Below are 18805 nucleotides of genomic sequence, written 5' to 3'. Positions count from 1 at the left end.
TCCGCTCTTCCCAAAGCCAACAAACTATAGATCTATATATATATATATATATATATATATATATATATATATATATATATATATATATATATATATATATATATATATATATATATATATATATATATATATATATATATATATATATATATATATATATATATATAAATATATACACTACCGTGCAAAAGTCTCCGCTCATTTGTAATATTTCAATAAAGTAACAAAAGTTTGCAAGAAAATTGCGTTTATTTTTAATTGTTTATTTAACAACGAATTAGACAGTAAATACAATACATTTTAGGATGATTTTAAATATATAAAATCAATAAAATGTTAATATACAAAGTTGTGAATGTTAAATTTTATTTTCATCAATATGAGACCCCTTGGAGCGTATAACAGCAGCACATAATCTTGGCATTCGGGCTAATAATTTATTCATGGTTTCCGCTGTTATCTCATTCCAAGCTTTTTGCAAACGTTCCCATAGCATTTGCTGATTAATAAAAGATGTTTCACCTGCTTCTCTGATCTTCCGATCCAGTTCATCCCACAACTTTTCGATGGGTGATAGATCTGGTGATTGAGGAGGCCAAGTCATAATTTTGCAAACTTTTCCCCTTTCTTTTAGTTTCAAATAATTTTTGCATAATCCAGATGCAAGTTATGGATCGTTGTCCTGCTGCATGATGAATCCTTTCCCAATTATACGAATACCAGATGGAATCGCGTGCTTAACCAAAATATTATGGTACATGTGTTTATCCATGGTAGATGTGATTTTAACTAAATCTCCAGTTAACCCATTGCCAAAACATCCCCAAAGCATAATATTACCACCTCCATGTTTTACAGTACTTTGTATACATTGAGGAAGCACTCTTTCATTAGGTAAACGCCTAACATGCACGCGACGCCGGGTACCAAAAAGTTCGAACCTACTCTCGTCTGTCCATAGAACTTTCTTCCAATCTTCTAATCCCCAATTTTTATGCATTTTTGCCCATTCCAATCTTTTCTTCTTATTTACTGCCTTCAACAAAGGTTTACGTGCAGCAACGCGTCCAATTAAGTTGACTGATTTTAGTCTTCTTTTTACAGTATCAGTTGATACTGGCTTTACCCTTGTTTTGTTGAGTTCTGCTGTTAAAATTGTGGCTGGAATTTTTCTATTTCTTTTGCTGGACACAACAATAAACGTATCTTCTTGCTGTGATGTAACTCTTGGTCTTCCAGAACGTGATCTGTCACTGTTGGAACCAATATCATGCAATCGTTGTAGAGCATATCTCACACCTGATTCGAATATTTTTAACCTGGAAGCAATTTTTCTATATGAATAACCTTCTTCACGTAAAATACATATTTTGCCACGAAGTTCTTCACAATATTCTTTCTTTACTTTCACCATTTCTCAAATTCTTTATTAAATTCAAGACATTAAATGCGCACACTAATGCCATTTTCAAGTATAAATATAAACATAAGTCTATTAAAAGCAACCAATTAAAATTACTGAAAACATCCTTACCATGCCGGAAAGTATCATGCTACTGTCAAACCTAAGCTTACAAAAAATATTTTGGTTAAAACTTTTGTGCAGTTTTAAATTTAATAAAGAATACTGAAGAACTTTATATGTATTTTACGTGAAAAAGGTTATTCATATAGAAAAATTTCTGCCATGTTTTTAGCAGCAGAACTCAACAAAACAAAGGTAAACAAAATTATTTGAAACAAAAAGAAAAGGGAAAAGTATGCAAAATTATGATTTGGCCTCATCAACTTTTTTTATTAACATTTTATTCTTTTTATATATTTAAAATCATCCTAAAATTTATTGCATTTACTGTTCCTTGCAAATATTACACATGAGCGGAGACTTTTGCACAGTAGTGTATATATATATATATATATATATATATATATATATATATATATATATATATATATATATATGTATATATATATATATATATATATATATATATATATATATATATCAAAAATCTTTAGCAAGTTACCTAATAAAAATTTTAAAAAGTTAGCATAAATCTAACAAGTTATAATAAAAATATTTAAATAAATATTTTCCTAAAATATTTTTTGTTTAATATTTAGCTTTTTAACTTAGGTAAAGAACTTCTATGAACAAGTTTACACATATACAACTTTTATTTATGTGTTAGACTTTAAAAACATTATTAATTTAAAAGTGATTTTTTATAGGAATGGTATTTGTATTCTATAATGTAGTTTTTATATATAGTTTTTGAAATTCAATATTTATATTTTTAGAAAAGAACAGAGTAAAGAACGATTTGCTAGGTTAGTTATTCGATTACTTTAGTATTTTGAATTGAAATTGTATAATACTACTACAATCACAATAGTAGTAGTAATAGTAGTAGTAGTAGTAGTAGTAGTAACAATGACAATTGCTACTACTACTACTGCTGCTACTACTACTACTACTACTACTACTACTACTACTACTACTACTACTACTACTACTACTACTACTACTACTACTACTACTACTAATACTACTACTACTACTACTACTACTACTACTACTACTACTACTACTACTATTACTATTACTACTATTATTAATACTACTACTATAGTTTTTGCAAAAGAGCCCTGGTGTTACGACTTTTAAAGTAGAGACAAGAGAAGCGTAAATTCAGTATTTTGAACCAATATTTTTTAAAAAGTTGCAAAATAATTTCTATTTTCGTTTTAAATTGTTTTTTTTTTTGAAGAATTATTTGTTGCGCATGTAAAATTAACTGGTTCTTCAATTATTTTTATTACTAGCGTAACATGAGGGCTAAACATAATTCCCCTCGCTATGGTAAAACTTCGCTAAAAAACAACGATTGTTATTGAAAACCAAGTGAAATCCCCTTATAAATATCATATTTCCACCACTTTTTTTAATTTAGTTTTCTATATATTTTTTGCTACTTGTAATTTATATTTTGGCGCACAGTCTTGAGTGAAGTTACTGAAATGTGTTAGATTGGTTTGGTTTTGATGCAAACTTTTCAATCGAGAAAGTATATAAGCAGAAGTTGATGCTCTCTTTGTTTCGTCATTATCATGCACTAGTAGATAAATGTTTTTATGGAGTTTTTAATTTCTACTATTATTCTTATTAATTTAATTAAAGTTTTTAATTTTAATTAAATTTATGACAATATATTTATCAATATAAATTTCTTGATTTAAGTAGCATAAGGGCGCACTTTTTTAAAAAATTTGCTATTAAAAAACGTTATTTTTTCATGTTTCTAGGTTTAAATAGTTATCGATGAATATTAGGCAAACATATTTATTTATAATGAACATATTTTGAATTAAAATATTTTAAGATTTTATTTGAAATTCATCATTATTTTGAGTTAAGAAAAGGTAACATGCAGGCGCACTTTTAAATTTTTTTTTTTACATCTTTGCTTCCAACAGGGCTGCAAGCTACCACTAATTAAAGTTGGAAGTTACTGGAAGAGAAAAGATGAAGGTTGTAGAGCAAGATAACGATTGACGGACGACTTAAAGGATTTCAAATTATATGAATTAGGAAAGCAAGATGAAGGAAGCAAATTCCAAAAAGCTGATGTTCGAGGAAAAAAACTAGGCGAATAAGCATTGGAGCACTTGGGAACAGTCACAGAAAAAGGATGAGACTTAATTGAATGACGAGTAACACGAGAATGAATTTTTGTAGATGGCACAATAGACGCTAACTCTTTAGAGCAGTGCCCATTATAGTATTTGTAGAAAAGAGAAAGAGAAGCAACATTACGACGATGTGATAATGGTTGGAGGTTGGCTGCAAGAGCAGGTCCAACTATGTTTGCAATGCGTTTTTGCGCTTTGTCTATAAGAGAAAGGACATCATTAGAAGATCCGCCCCAGATATGGCAACAGTATTCCATACAAGGTCGGATTTGAGATATATAGAGATAGAGAATAGAATCCGAAGTAAACAAGTGACGAGCTTGATAAAGAGATGCAACCTTAGCAGATGCTAATTTTGCAACTGATTTGATATATGGTTTCCAAGAAAGATTGGAAGTAAGAGTTAATCCTAAAAGATGAAGAGTAGATGATTCGTTGAGTACATCACCGTTCATAAATATAGGAAGATATAAATTATTGCGATAATGATTGGCTGAAAAAAATTGAGTTTTATCTGTATTGAAGTTCACCAGCCACTGTAAGCCCCATGCTGTAGAAGAAGTGAAATCCTTTTCAAGCTAAAATGTCTCCTCCAAGCAATCAGAAAGTGTTGGTTTTTTATTATGACAAGAATAAATGGTAGTATCATCAGCAAACAATGCCACCTAAGATGTGAGAATATCTGGAAGATCGTTAATGTAAATAAAAAAGAGTATAGGGCCAAGGATTGAACCTTGAGGAACCCGTGAAGTTACAGAATAAGAAGAAGAGTGCTGTCCATCGAGGACAACTTTTATATTACGATTGGAAAGGAAGGATTCAATAATCTTAAAGACGTTGCCAGATATACCATAAGAAAAAAGCTTATGGAGAAGACCAGCATGCCAAACTTTATTGATGGTCAGAAAGTAAGTTATTAGATTCAAGATGAGAAATTAAGTGTTTGTTAATTAAAGATTCAAAAACCTTGCTTATGATAGGAAGAAGACTAATGGAAAGGTAGTTAGACGAATCAGATTGCTCTCACAATTTTTTCTCACAATTTTTGAAGATAGGGATAACAGATGCCGCTTTCCAGCAGGCTAGAAAACAAGACTCTGATAAGGGCTTGTTGAATAGTTTTGAGAGTATAGACGATAGCTCCAAAGAACACTTCTGTGAGACAATAACAGGTATGTTGTCCGGGCCACAAGCTGTAGAAGAGTCTAGGCAGGAAATCACTTAAGATACAGAAGCTGGAGTGATACGAATGTCCAGCAATGGATCAACCTGTTTGTTGGCAATATCAGGTAGAACGCAACTAATGGGATCAAGAGATGATACTGATGAAAAGTTTTTAGCAAACAATTTTTTTAAAAATGTTTTTAGCAAATAATGATATTATTTTTTGATAATTTTTATTATTTTAATACTTTATTTATAATTTATTGAAATACACTATAAAAATGCAGTTAAGTACGTTATTAAGACATAATCCGCATGCGCCTATAGAAAATGGTCGCAGTGTACACTCTATAAGTATATTCTTATAAATTTCTTTAAAATTTAATAAAAATAAAAGGCTAAATGTTAGAATAAACTGAAACTTTTCAAAGTTTTAACACTTCAAATTTTATCAATTTTTTTAAAAGTTTGTTATTATGCTTTTGTCTTTCTGTCCTCATCTTAACAATTAAAGACTGCACCCTAAACCTTTTCACAAGATCAACCAAATCTGTTTGATTTTTCAAAATTGCTACAAACTTGGATTTAATAATTGGTTCATTAGAGTAGATTGAAAGATGCAGTACCTGAAAGTACCTGAAAGATGCTTGTATATAAGATGATTATCTTCTTCAGTAAACTCTTTTCTTGTCCTTTTCATAACTATTTGTGGAGATGGTGGCACATAATCAACGTCTTCATAAGTGAAATCCATAGCTTCACGCTCTTCTACACTTTCAAATGTTTCACTATTTTTATTTACGACTATGTTTTCTTTTTTTCTTAGACTATAGGTCTTTATAGAATTAACCATGGTAGAATTTTCATTTGCTGGTTCAACTGATGGCAACTGAATTGGATGATGAGAACGAATCGGAGTTGTAACCTTTTTTTCTTTCGTATTTCGAGTCTAACTTTATCTAGTATTTTTTTTTTGTCGCACTCCTTAAAACCATCTTCAACTGATATTTTGTTTCTTACATCAGTTATTGTTATTGATCCCTGTTTAATTTCAGTTTCAAATAAATTTATAGTGCTACTTATCTCTTTCTTTCCATTATTTTTATCATCAATTAAATCATCTGCTCTTTGAAAATAATGCAATTGAGAACTTTTTCTAGATGCTGAATTTCGATTCTCAAATAAAGCATACTTTTTTTCAGGAACGTTCAAGCTATGACATAAATGGTGTGCTGTGTTCTGCTTGAAATCGGGAAAGTCGCTATGAACTTTGGTTGTTGTGTATTTTCCAATAAGAGTTGGGTTCATTTTAGAAAAATCTGTCGGTTTTTTACCTAACGCACGGTTCCAAAATAAGGAAAACTGCGAAGTCACCATTGAAGTATCCATGGCAGCACCACTATAGCTTACAAAAACTTTATCTTTTTCACTGGGAATAGATAATCCTTCTAATTTAAAAGAAAATTTATGTATTTTGAAACTTCGTTGTAAAGTTCAACAGTTAATACAAGGTTTGCAGGCCCTTTATACCCTGTCTTGTGCTTCTTAACACTAATGGTGTAACTCATATCTTTATATAGGGCTTTTTGAGACTCTCCAATTGTCATATTGGTTGTTGCACCAGGCCTGGATGCATTGTCTAACAAAATGTAAGCCAGCAAATATGACCGGGCTAAACAATAGTTTATTTTTGTTAAAGTAAAGCTAATGCTGTTGCTGTTTTTAATAACATATTTTGCATTTTTAACATAATAAGAAATGTCAATTTGAATAATTTCCTCGGCAGACGGAAAGTTATGAAAATCTTCCATATCTTTCTCGTGCTGCCACTCTTGAACACCCTTGTTTAATGTACGCTGCCATTGCTTTATTAGCACTTTTAATTTTGTATACTCATCGTTTGAAAGTATTTCTGTTTTTTTATTTAAAATGCAAAAATCTAAAAATATTTGGACTGAACCTAAGTATGTTTTAATAGTTCATGGCTGTTTTTGGTTTTCCTGCATTTTTAACATCCAAGAGTTCAAAAACGATGTGCATGCTAGATGCTTGTAATTGATCTCATCATCTGAAGCATGTCTAACAGCACCCATTATAACATTTTTATGTTTTATGGCAGTTCGTTGAGGTTTAATTCCACCATCTGGGCTCTGCATCCAAACTACAAAACTATCCAAAAAACTTTCTTCTTCATTTGAAGCCATATGAAATATCTGGTCACCATCATCAAAGTCAACAGACGAATCTCCAGATTCCTCCTCATTAGCTGATACATCACCAGATTTCTCCTCATTAGCTGAAACTCTTTTATTTTTAAGCTTAGGTCCATCACCTAAATAATTGCCAGAATTATTTTCCAGCCTTTTTTTTAAATATTGCAAACCGAGCCAATTGTCATCACTGTCCGATGCACTTGCTAAAAAATTGTTACCATTGTGAATTTCTCTGGTAAAATTTTTTTCCAGCAATCCTTCATCGTCAGTTGATGTATCAGTTGAGCTCATACCACATGAAGCTTCATCGATGAAAGTCTCAAGAACAAGTTTTGAAAAAATATTGGCTCTTTTAATTTCTTCCTTGGTTTTTAAACCATGGAACTGCCTTAGATGATTGTTCATTCTTTTAACTTCCTTCAAGCAGTTCGGATATCCACATCTTTGTTTTTTGTAAATACGGACTTTTGAATGCATTTTAGAAGGACAAAGGATTTTTGTTGGTAGGTTAAGATTAAAATCTATTCTGGCATTTTTTGCTTTTAACTCATCTCAGGCATGTTTTTTAGACATTAAATGCCTGTCTAAGTGTGACACTTCTCTAGCAATAAAAAAAATATTTAAACTTATGACAATTGATAATTAAACAATTTTAAAATGTATTCTACAAATACTAGAACTAGAGTACTCAATGTTCTTAAAAGAACAGGGTAATTATAAATTAGTAGAAAATCACTTAACAAAAAATTATCTCATTTAACACTGTGTTTTATCAACACATGACTCATCAGAAATGAAAGATTAAATTAATAAAACTTCAATTTATACAAAAATATAAATTACAGGAAGTTGCAAATGTCTTAACAACTGTAGATTTTCACACATTTGTGGAATTTACAAACACTATTATAAAAAGAATTCTTTAGAAATGATTACTTATGCTTTTTTTTTTTAAAAAAAATCTTTTAAAAAAGGGGACTTAATGTAACGAGTATTTGAGCTCATTTATTTTTGTAGTTTTTTTAGCTTAGATCCATCACCTAATTTATTGTAGAATTATTTTCCAGCCTTTTTTTAAAATATTGCACACCAAGCCAATCGTCATCGCTGTCTGATGCACTTGCTACAAAATTCTTATATTAATATTAAATCAAATCATCCACCTCAAATTCTTAAACAAATCCTGATTTTGATTAATAACAGGCTAAATCAAAACTCTTCTAATAAAAATGTATTCAATTCCTCTAAACGAATATTTGAAGATGCCCTTAAAAAAAGTGATTTTGAAAATTTACTAAAATTAAAATTTGACCCTGAAAAAAAGAATAAAAAAAAGCGAAATAGAACTAGAAATGTAATTTTGTTCAACCCCTCATATAGCAAAAATGATTCCACTAACATAGAAAAAGTGTTTTTAAAATTGGTCGATAAGCATTTCCCCCCCTCTAATAAATTACGTAAAATTTTTAATCAAAATACAAAAAAGTTAGCAACAGTTGTACAAAAAATATGGAAAAAATTATAAAAGGTCACAATAATGCTTTGTTAAACAAAAAAGAAATCCTAAATGAAAAACTTCTAAGAATATACCTGATAAACAATATATTGGCATAACAGAGGGTGAATGGAAAAAAACGTTTTGCCAATCATAAGCAATCTTTTAAAAATAAAAAGTACTCAAAAGACACCATGCTTTCAAAATTTATATGGAAATTAAAAGATAAAAATATTGATGATTTTATGCTGAATTGATCCATCCTTTAATCAGCACCTGCATATAACGATATTTCCAAAAAATGTATACTATGCCTACAAAAAAAATTTGAAATAATTACACATGCAAACCAAGAATGTTTATTAAACAAAAAATCAGAATTAATTTCTAAATGTAGGCACGAAAGTAAGTTTCTCCTAAAAAACTACAAAAATAAATGAGCTCAAATAATAGTTAAATGAAGTCAACCTTTTTTTTAAAAAATATTTTACTAAAAAAGCATTAGTAATCATTTCCAAAGAATTCATTTTATAAAAGTGTCAGCAAATTCCACAAATGTGTGAAAATTTACAGTAGTTAAGACATTTGTGACTTCCTGTAATTTATATTTTGGCATAAATTGAAGTTTTATTAATCTGATCTTTCATTTTTGATGAGTCTTTATTGATGAAACACAGTGTTAAATGAGATAAATTTTTGTTAACTGATTTTATACTAATTTATATATATATATATATATATATATATATATATATATATATATATATATATATATTTAAATTTTAATAAAATAACTATATATTTAAAATACTCACTTATAACATTTAGGGCATTTAACTTTTCTGCGAGTTTGTACATGCAAAATCTTTTTCGAAGCAGAATCTTTGAGCTTTGAAATAACCTTTTAAAACAACAAAAATAGTTAAAACCTTTTCTATATATTATATTATTTTTTAATATTTGAACATCAATAAATACGAGTTCTCTCAATACTAATTTTTATTATTTTGTTCTGAAAAAAATGTTTATATATTCAAATATACGAATCATTTAAAAAAATTACATATATATACAGTCGTGTGACAATTTATTATGGCCACCAAAGAATTTTGATCATTTTGAAGTTTAATCTCATTTTTTTCATATGAAGAGTAAAAACTCAGTATTGAAAGTTAATCTTTTGTTTTTTAAAGTTTTAACTCATAAAATAAGCGCTTTTTTTTTTGCTACTGGCAACACTGTCACTTTTGACAGCCATTTTGTATGATTTCATCTTATTTATAATCTTTTTGCTATACACTTGTTAAGTTTTATCACCAGAGTTTTGATTTCGTTTATACGGTTATTGTCAAAATATTTATTCAAATCAGTAAAATCTTAATTTAGTTATGGGAAAAAAAAGAACTTGTTACCACAAAAAACTGCTGAAATCAGGGCAATTTTAATAAAATACTAATCTTTCTCAGCAAGAAATTGCCAGAAACTGTGGTATTTTGCGGGTTTCTGTACAAAATAAACACAAAATAATGGCTAATATGGAAAACTTGATGCTAAATAGGGTTGGTAAATGTGGAAAGAAGAGAATCCTAATACCACGCAGAAAAAGAATACTTACCAAGATTGTTCTAGAAAATAGACAGGTCACCAACAAGGAAATAACTAATAAGCTGGACCAATCAGGAGTTAAAATGTCAAAGAGAACGGTTCAATGTCGCCGATATGATCTTGGTTATATTTCATGACGTCCAGCAGAATTTAACAGAAGTTGATTGGAAATTGGTGAAATTAATTTAGATTTATTTAAAATATCCACTTTCTTATACCAAACTTTAAATAATCACTTAACAATCCTTGTATAATATTTAAAGGTATGCTTTAGTGATAAGAGTACTTTCAAAGTTTTAACAAAGAAGGCTTAATATGTAAAAAGAAAAAAGGGAGAAAAGTACTTATTGGACTGCATCATTCAAACTGTTAAACACCCCATTTCTGTGATGATCTGGTCAGTGATATGTGGAAGAGGAATGGGAAGGCTCTATTGTAGAGGGAATAATGAATCAGTTACAATATAAAACAAAGTCCTAGAACAAAAATTGTTGCCACAATTAGCAGAATGGTTTAGTCCAGGTGAAAAAAAAAACCTTTATATTTTGTTCTGATAGATAATTTTAAAGTGATTTAGCTGTGTGATATGAACGGGGCACCATATCACACAGCTAAATCACTTTAAAATGATCTATCAGAACAAAATATTCCATTACTTTATTGGCCAGGAGACTCTCCTGACCTAAATCCTATAGAAAATGTTTGGGCGCTCCTAAAGAAGCAAATATGTAAAGAAAATATTACAAATAAAGTGTATTTAATAGAAAGAATGATTCACCATTTGAATAAAGAATTAAAGAAAATAGCTGAAAAATGAATCAAAAGTATGCCAAAAAAGGTTCTTGCAATTATAGAGTAAAAAGGAGGAATCACCAAATATTGATCTTGAACTTGTAGTAATATTTAAATAATAAAATTTATTAAACATAAGAATGTAAAAAGTTGTGGGTGGCCATAATAAATTGTCACACAACTGTATATATGGCTTATTGTGAAACAAAGTCACAAAAACAAATATTTGAGAAAAATGACTTTTAAGTTTTATTTAAATCTATAAAATCAGTGCTTACCTATTATTCTCTCAAATTTATACATCATAAAAATACTAATGGATATATATTGGACAAAAAAAAATAAAAAAAATTGCGTATACTATTTATGATTATAAAAATGATAATAACTCATTTTTGAAAAAAGTGTGGCTTGTCATTGTTTCACAATAAGCCCTTCATATATATATATATATATATATATATATATATATATATATATATATATATATATATATATATATATATATATATATATATATATATATATATATATATATATATATATATATATATATATATATATATATATATATCTGTGTGTGTATATATATATATATATATATATATAGAGAGAGAGAGAGAGAGAGAGAGATTGTATGTATAATATTTATACAAAATGAACCTTTGATGCTTCTTGAAAATCTCCATTGTCAATAGCTTTTATATCATTCTTCATGCTTAAATAAATAAATAAAAACTGTTGTTATTTCCAACAGTTACAAAAAAAGCTTTAAAAAATTAGGATGCTTACCTATCATTTAATGCTTTCGTTAAAGTTGTTGTACTTTGCAAATGTTTATTCCTGAGAATCAATATCAAAAAATTACAATTTATAAATGTAATAAAAATACTTTGCAAAATATTTTACAAAGTTTGTGACCCTTTATAACATTTATATAATATTTTTAATTAAAAATTTGACAGACCTTCCAGAAAAAAACTTATTCAAAAATACTTCAGCCTGAAAGTATAAAACAATTAAAAATCAAGAAAAAAAAACAAGAAAAAACATAAAAGTACAAAAAAATAAGTTGGCAAAACAAAAACAATGTAAATTACAATCTGAGGAGATGTTACTATGTTTAATAATCAGTTCAGATGTTTATTATTATATGTAATGAATAAAATCATGGATACCTGAATTCTTGAGTATTGCATTAGTTTGGCAAAAAGGCAAACAATACTCTCAGGGACAATGACTTTGTAGATGTATTCATTGAACTATAAATATATAAACATTCTTTTAATTTCTTTTTCTATACTGAACTTTAATATACAATAATAATACACATGATAATATGGAATTATACCCTGGTTTCACGAAAATTGGAACCCAAGGCAAGATATAAATAACTAGACCGATCCTCAGAAAGCAACTGTACTAGATCAAAATCTGACATATTTTCTAAAAATTATTACAGATTAAATATCCATTTATTCCTCTTATTATATATCAAAATAAACATCAAATTGTAAGTATTTTAATAAAAAATGATAAAGAAATAAACATTTAAATTCTTAGATAAAATCACTTTAAAAATAACCAACACTCTGTTCGCAAAATTTATATTAACAAAATTTACGCTGACTCTTACTTTTTTTTGCACCTCCTAATTGATAATCATTATGCCTGTAACTGTGCAACTACAAAATAAGAGTTAAACTATATTAAAATTCTGTCCCATCAGTTTTTAGAATAGACAATAGGCCTAAATACAAATTAATTTTTATTTAACTGAAACATGTACTTTGTATATTAAAAAATGTTATTAGAAAAACTAGAAATATAAAAATCAAATTTGGAGTTTATCTCATTTGTAGATATTGTATACTTCTCCAGAAAAAATTGTTTTTAAAGTTGAGGATGCAGCAACATCTTCAATCTCCTTCTTTGTAAACATTTTCAAAACTGAAACAAAAATCATTTGTTGTTGTTATATATATATATATATATATATATATATATATATATATATATATATATATATATATATATATATATATATATATATATATATATATATATATATATATTAAAATATAAAATTTGAAATAAAAGTGACCAATATTATAGAATTTTAACTATAAAAACAGTCATGATACACATAATAAATATGTAACATCACCTTCATTAATAGTGTTTTCCACATTAGATGTAACATTCTAAATTATAAAAATAAAAGTGATTGTAACAATACAAAAACATGAATTTTATTAAAATTATCAAAAAATTATTTTTCAAAGCAACTTTGAATAAAACAATTTAAATACCAGAACAAGTTTTACAAATACTATTTCCTTCTCCAACTATACCACCTTTACATTTGATATCCACAATACATGTGCATAATGCACATGCAAAATTTTTTACAGGTTCTTGATGCATTTCTAATACTCTTACATATACTTAAACTACTGTGTGTGTGTGTGTATATATATATGGTGTGTGCATGTGTAAATATATAAAATATATATATATATATATATATATATAAAAATTATGTCAATGTATTCTACAAATATGCTTAATGTTCTAAAAGAACAGAGCAATAATAAATTAGTAAAAACACTTATCTATCTTTTATCTTCAAAATAATGTTTCCCATCAGTAGGTTCATCAGGAAGCTCAATATATATATATATATATATATATATATATATATATATATATATATATATATATATATATATATATATATATATATATATATATATATATATATATGTATATATATATATATATATAAATTAGTAAAAAACACTTATCTAACTTTTATCTTCTACTTTAAGTTTCACCATTGCTGGATCATCATCATTAATGAACTCTTCCTGATAAGAACTCTTCCTGATGATCCAGCAATGGTGAAACTTAAAGTAGAAGATAAAAGTTAGATAAGTGTTTTTTACTAATTTATTTTTGCTCTGTTCTTTAAGAACATTGAACACTCTATTTGTAAAATACACTAACATAATTTACATATATATATATATATATATATATATATATATATATATATATATATATATATATATATATATATATATATATATATATATATATATATATATATATATAAATATATATATGTATTTATATTTATATTTATATATATATATATATATATATATATATACATATACATATATATATATATATATATATATATATATATATATATATATATATATATATATATATATATATATATATATATATATATATATATATATATATATAGATCTATAGTTTGTTGTCTTTGGGAAGAGCGGAAGGAAAAAAGAGATGCTTACGCCAACCCATACGCCGCTTTTCATTACGATTGACTTTCGTCCAACAATAGCGTGTTTGACGAAACTAAAAACCATAAATTTAATTACAAATAAATCGTTTTTTAAAAAAACCACAAAAATGCAAATTTTATTGACCTGAATGTTTTATAAACATTCTGAATGTTTTTAACTATATAAACAATGTTTTTATTTTAATTTTTTTTAATAAAATGTTTTTATTTTTAATTTTTTTAATAAAATGTTTTTATTTTTAATTTTTTTAATAAAATGTTTTTATTTTTATTTTTTTTTTACTGTAAATCATGCGCGGAGTGTTGCTACATCGACTATTTTATAGCCTGACTCGCAAGGGAGTGCTGCTACAGCGACTGACAAATAGCCTGACTCGCAAGGGAGTGCTGCTACATCGACTGACAAATAGCCTGACCCGCAAGGGAGTGCTGCTACATCTACTATCTTTTAGCCTGACCCGCAAGGGAGTGTTGCTACATCGACTGAGGGTTTGGTTGGGGCAGGCAGTCTCTCAATTAATAAAAAAAAATAATTCCGGTCTTGCATTTTAATTTTTTACTTTTTGTCAACAAAATATGGAAAAAACTTTCGGACAACATCTACGGGTTGTATATATATATATATATATATATATATATATATATATATATATATATATATATATATATATATATATATATATATATATATATATATATATATATATATATATATATATATATATATTTATATATTTATATATACATATATATATGTTTACATATATTAACATATATATTTATATAATTATATATATATATATATATATATATATATATATATATATATATATATATATATATATATATGTATATATATATATATATATATATATATATATATATATGTATATATATATATATATATATATATATATATATATATATATATATATATATATATATATATATATATATATATATATATATATATATATATGTATATATAAAAAATAATATAATAAATTTTAGAGAATAGTATTAATATTATTTAATTAATTAATGTACAGGAGTTTCTTATATTTAATACATCTACAACAAATATTAATTTTATACGCTTCGCGCTCAAAAGGCAATTGTTTTAAAACTCATTTTAAACTTGTTTACTTTCGTTATCAAAACGCGTAACTCAAGGGCTCAAGAGCCCTTATGTTACGCTAAAACGTAACATGAGGGCTCAAATAGTAACGCTAGGGCTCATATTGTAACATAAGGGCTCGTTGCGTAACATCAGGGCTCTTAAGACGTAACTTGAAGGCTCACACAAACTACTACTACTACTATTACTACTACTACTACTACTACTACTACTACTACTACTACTACTACTACTACTTTATTTTTTATTCTAAGTTTTAATTTTAGTTATATTAATTATTAAAATTAAAAGTAAAAATTTATTTATAAAATACACTTAATTTGGCAAAAACTAAAAAATGTAGGGAGGGAAAGGGGGCATAACTTTGTAACAATAGTTACAAACAATTAAATTCAAAAAATTGTCTAGCATCATGTAAAATTTTTCTTAACTTCATATAGAAAACTTATCTTGCCTTCTGTTCAGTCTTTCATATATGACTTGGTCTGTGTTTTGTGATACTTATGCCTTTATCTCTTAAAACTGTCAATCATAGAGAAACATACTGCAATTATACATAACAAATGTCCATATCTTAGTCAACCCTCAAAATGGCTCAAAGGTATCTGTCTAATTTTTATCAAAATAGTTGCTGTATTGCCTAAGCACCCTTTTTTAGCGTTGTTTTTAGTCAGAACTATTGTGGAAAATCTAGGGTATTTGCATCAATTGTAACTTTCACACCTAAAATCTGAAAGGTTAAAGCGGGTCAGGGTAACAACATCAGTTTTTGCCATGTCTAATAACGTCTGTCCAACAACATCTGTAAATATAATGAGGTATAATAACATTTGTCCAACAACATCTTAAATTTCATTGATGTCTAGTAACATCTGTCCAACAACATCTGAAATTTTATTGATGTCTAATAACATCTGTGTAAAAATTAAATGAATATTACAGATGTAGTTACATCTTTTAATTTATCAATGTGTAATAACATCTGTGCAACTATATCTGTAGATTTTAAGATGAAGTTGTTTTTAAAATGGATTATTTTTAATAATGTATTATTTCAACCAGATGTAGTTATATATAGGATTTTTTTTGAGCTTGATTACTACTTGTTCTTAACAAGTTCTATGGGTAAGGTAGAAAAAACTTTAAAGTTTATATTACTGTTTGTAACAACAACAACAAAAATTCTAAAATAACAGCCACAAATGGATTTTATAAACAATCAACTTGTATAACAGCTATAAACTTATAAACAATCAACTAATAGTATAACAACTATAAACTTATAAACAATCAACTAATAATATAACAACTATAAACTTATAAACAATCAACTTATAGTATAAAAACTATAAACTTATAAACTATCAACTTACAGTATAACAACTATAAACTTATGAACAATCAACTTACAGTATAACAACTATAAACTTATAAGCAATCAATTAAACAAACTTTGAATACAATATAGTATTGATTACCATATATTATACGTATGATATATTATACATATGATATACCATATATTGATACCATATATTAGGGTGACAATTTTTTAGCACTTTTTTAACTTTTTTCATAAATGCAAGTTTAAAATACATCTATATTAAAAATTTTTGCTCACTTGGAACATTGGAACTGGCAGATGTTGTTTTTCAATAACTTGAATGTTCCTCATTCTGCCAATTAAAAGCTTAATATATTAAAAGATTATTATGTATAGTAATTTTTCAATCAAGTTCGATTCCACCACGTCCCTGGTAGTACCAAGCTCGGTTTGTTTCTCCGTGCAGCAACCTTGTTCGTCATCGTTTTTGTTTGGGAGATATAGAGTTAAAAGAGGGTTGTAACCACAATTTAAAAAAATAAACTCCTTGACTGTAGTGGTCTTCATGGCCTTGGAGTGGTAAATTAACATTAAAAAATATTTATTTTATAATATTAGTATTATTTACTTTTCTTTAATATAGTTAAACAACAAAAGTTTACATTTCAAATATTTGAATTTCAAACAACAATGTTTATTTCAACTTAACAAGATCTTTCTGATAAATATTCTTTAAAATCTGTTTCCGAGTTTTTCAAACCAACAAAACCTTTTGTCTCCTTGGTGCATGACCTTTTGAACATTCAACCAAACATTCAACTAAATTTTTGTTTCATTTACTAAATCCAAAACAAGAAAAAGAAACTGGTAAGCCTTCACTGGTAACAAGGTCATAAAGCTGAATATTTTGTCTACTAAAACACAAAGTAATTTCTCTTTATTAATTTCACTAATGTTAGAAGCCTCATTCTCCAACAGTGCCTTGTCATGGCTACTGCTTTATGTGAAAGAAAACAGGAATGAGATTTTAAACTTTTTAAGAATGAATTGAAGTTTTAAATGAGTGAATTTTCTATATTGATTTTTCATTTTTTTTTTATGATTGTTGAATGAACTAAATTTATTAAATACTGAAAGTTTAAAGTATAACGCTAGGTAGCATAGAAAGGTAGCATGGAGGATATCATAACTACTACTACTACTACTACTACTACTGCTACTACTACTACTACTACTACTACTACTACTACTACTACTACTACTACTACTACTACTACTACTACTACTACTACTACTACTACTACTACTATTACTACTACTACTACTACTACTACTACTACTACTACTACTACTACTACTACTACTACTGCTATAACCGTTGCGGATGAGCCCTCGCATTGCGAAATTTGAATTAGAAACAAGAGGTGCGTAAAAACGATATTTTAAACAATATTTTTTTGTAAATGCTGCAAAAATAATTCTATTTTTATTTCAAATAATTTTTTCAACTTGAATTATTGGTCCGCTCGTAAAAATAGCTTTTTTGTACAAGTTTTTTCTACTTGCGCAGCATGAGGGCCAAACACGATTCCCCTTTCTATGACTTAATTTCGCTAACTAACACCAATTGTTTTTTAAAACCAAGTAAATTCCCCCTGAAAATGCCATAGTTCCACCAGTTTTGATATTTTTGTCTTAAAAATTTTTTCTACTACTCGTATTTTTTTTCCCCGCGTATTAACCGGAGTAAAGTTACTGAAATGTGTTTAATCGGGTAGGTTTTGTAAAAACCTTTCAATAGTGTATGAACAAACAGAGAAATTGATGTTCTTTCTGTTTCTTCATTTACGCACACAAGTTGTTGAATTTTTTAATGAAGTTTTCAAATTCTGTTTTATTACTAAATAAATTAACTTAGGTTTTTTTTAATTATTGAATTTTACTTAACACAATTATTTACCTAAATTTTTTGCATTAGGTAGCATGGGGGCGCACATTTTTTGCAATGCTCATAAATAAAACTTTTTGACATATTCTT

At 27.1% G+C, this 18805-nt stretch overlaps 1 protein-coding gene across 3 annotated transcripts in view; it reads left to right on the top strand.

Moving 5' to 3' along the window:
• The window catches only part of LOC136090256 (aryl hydrocarbon receptor nuclear translocator 2-like), a 98666-nt gene that overhangs the window by 28341 nt on the left and 51520 nt on the right, over positions 1-18805 (top strand). For all 3 annotated transcript variants that reach the window (XM_065816504.1, XM_065816503.1, XM_065816502.1), the window contains exon 4: positions 2302-2331. In XM_065816504.1, the coding sequence (XP_065672576.1) occupies positions 2302-2331 (30 nt within the window). The remainder of the gene's footprint in view (positions 1-2301; positions 2332-18805) is intronic.

The sequence above is a fragment of the Hydra vulgaris genome, chromosome 13 (assembly GCF_038396675.1).
Source record: "Hydra vulgaris chromosome 13, alternate assembly HydraT2T_AEP".
Taxonomy (NCBI): Eukaryota; Metazoa; Cnidaria; class Hydrozoa; order Anthoathecata; family Hydridae; genus Hydra; species Hydra vulgaris.
The sequence above is the reverse complement of the archived record's forward strand: the minus strand, read 5'-3'. Positions and strand labels throughout refer to the sequence as shown.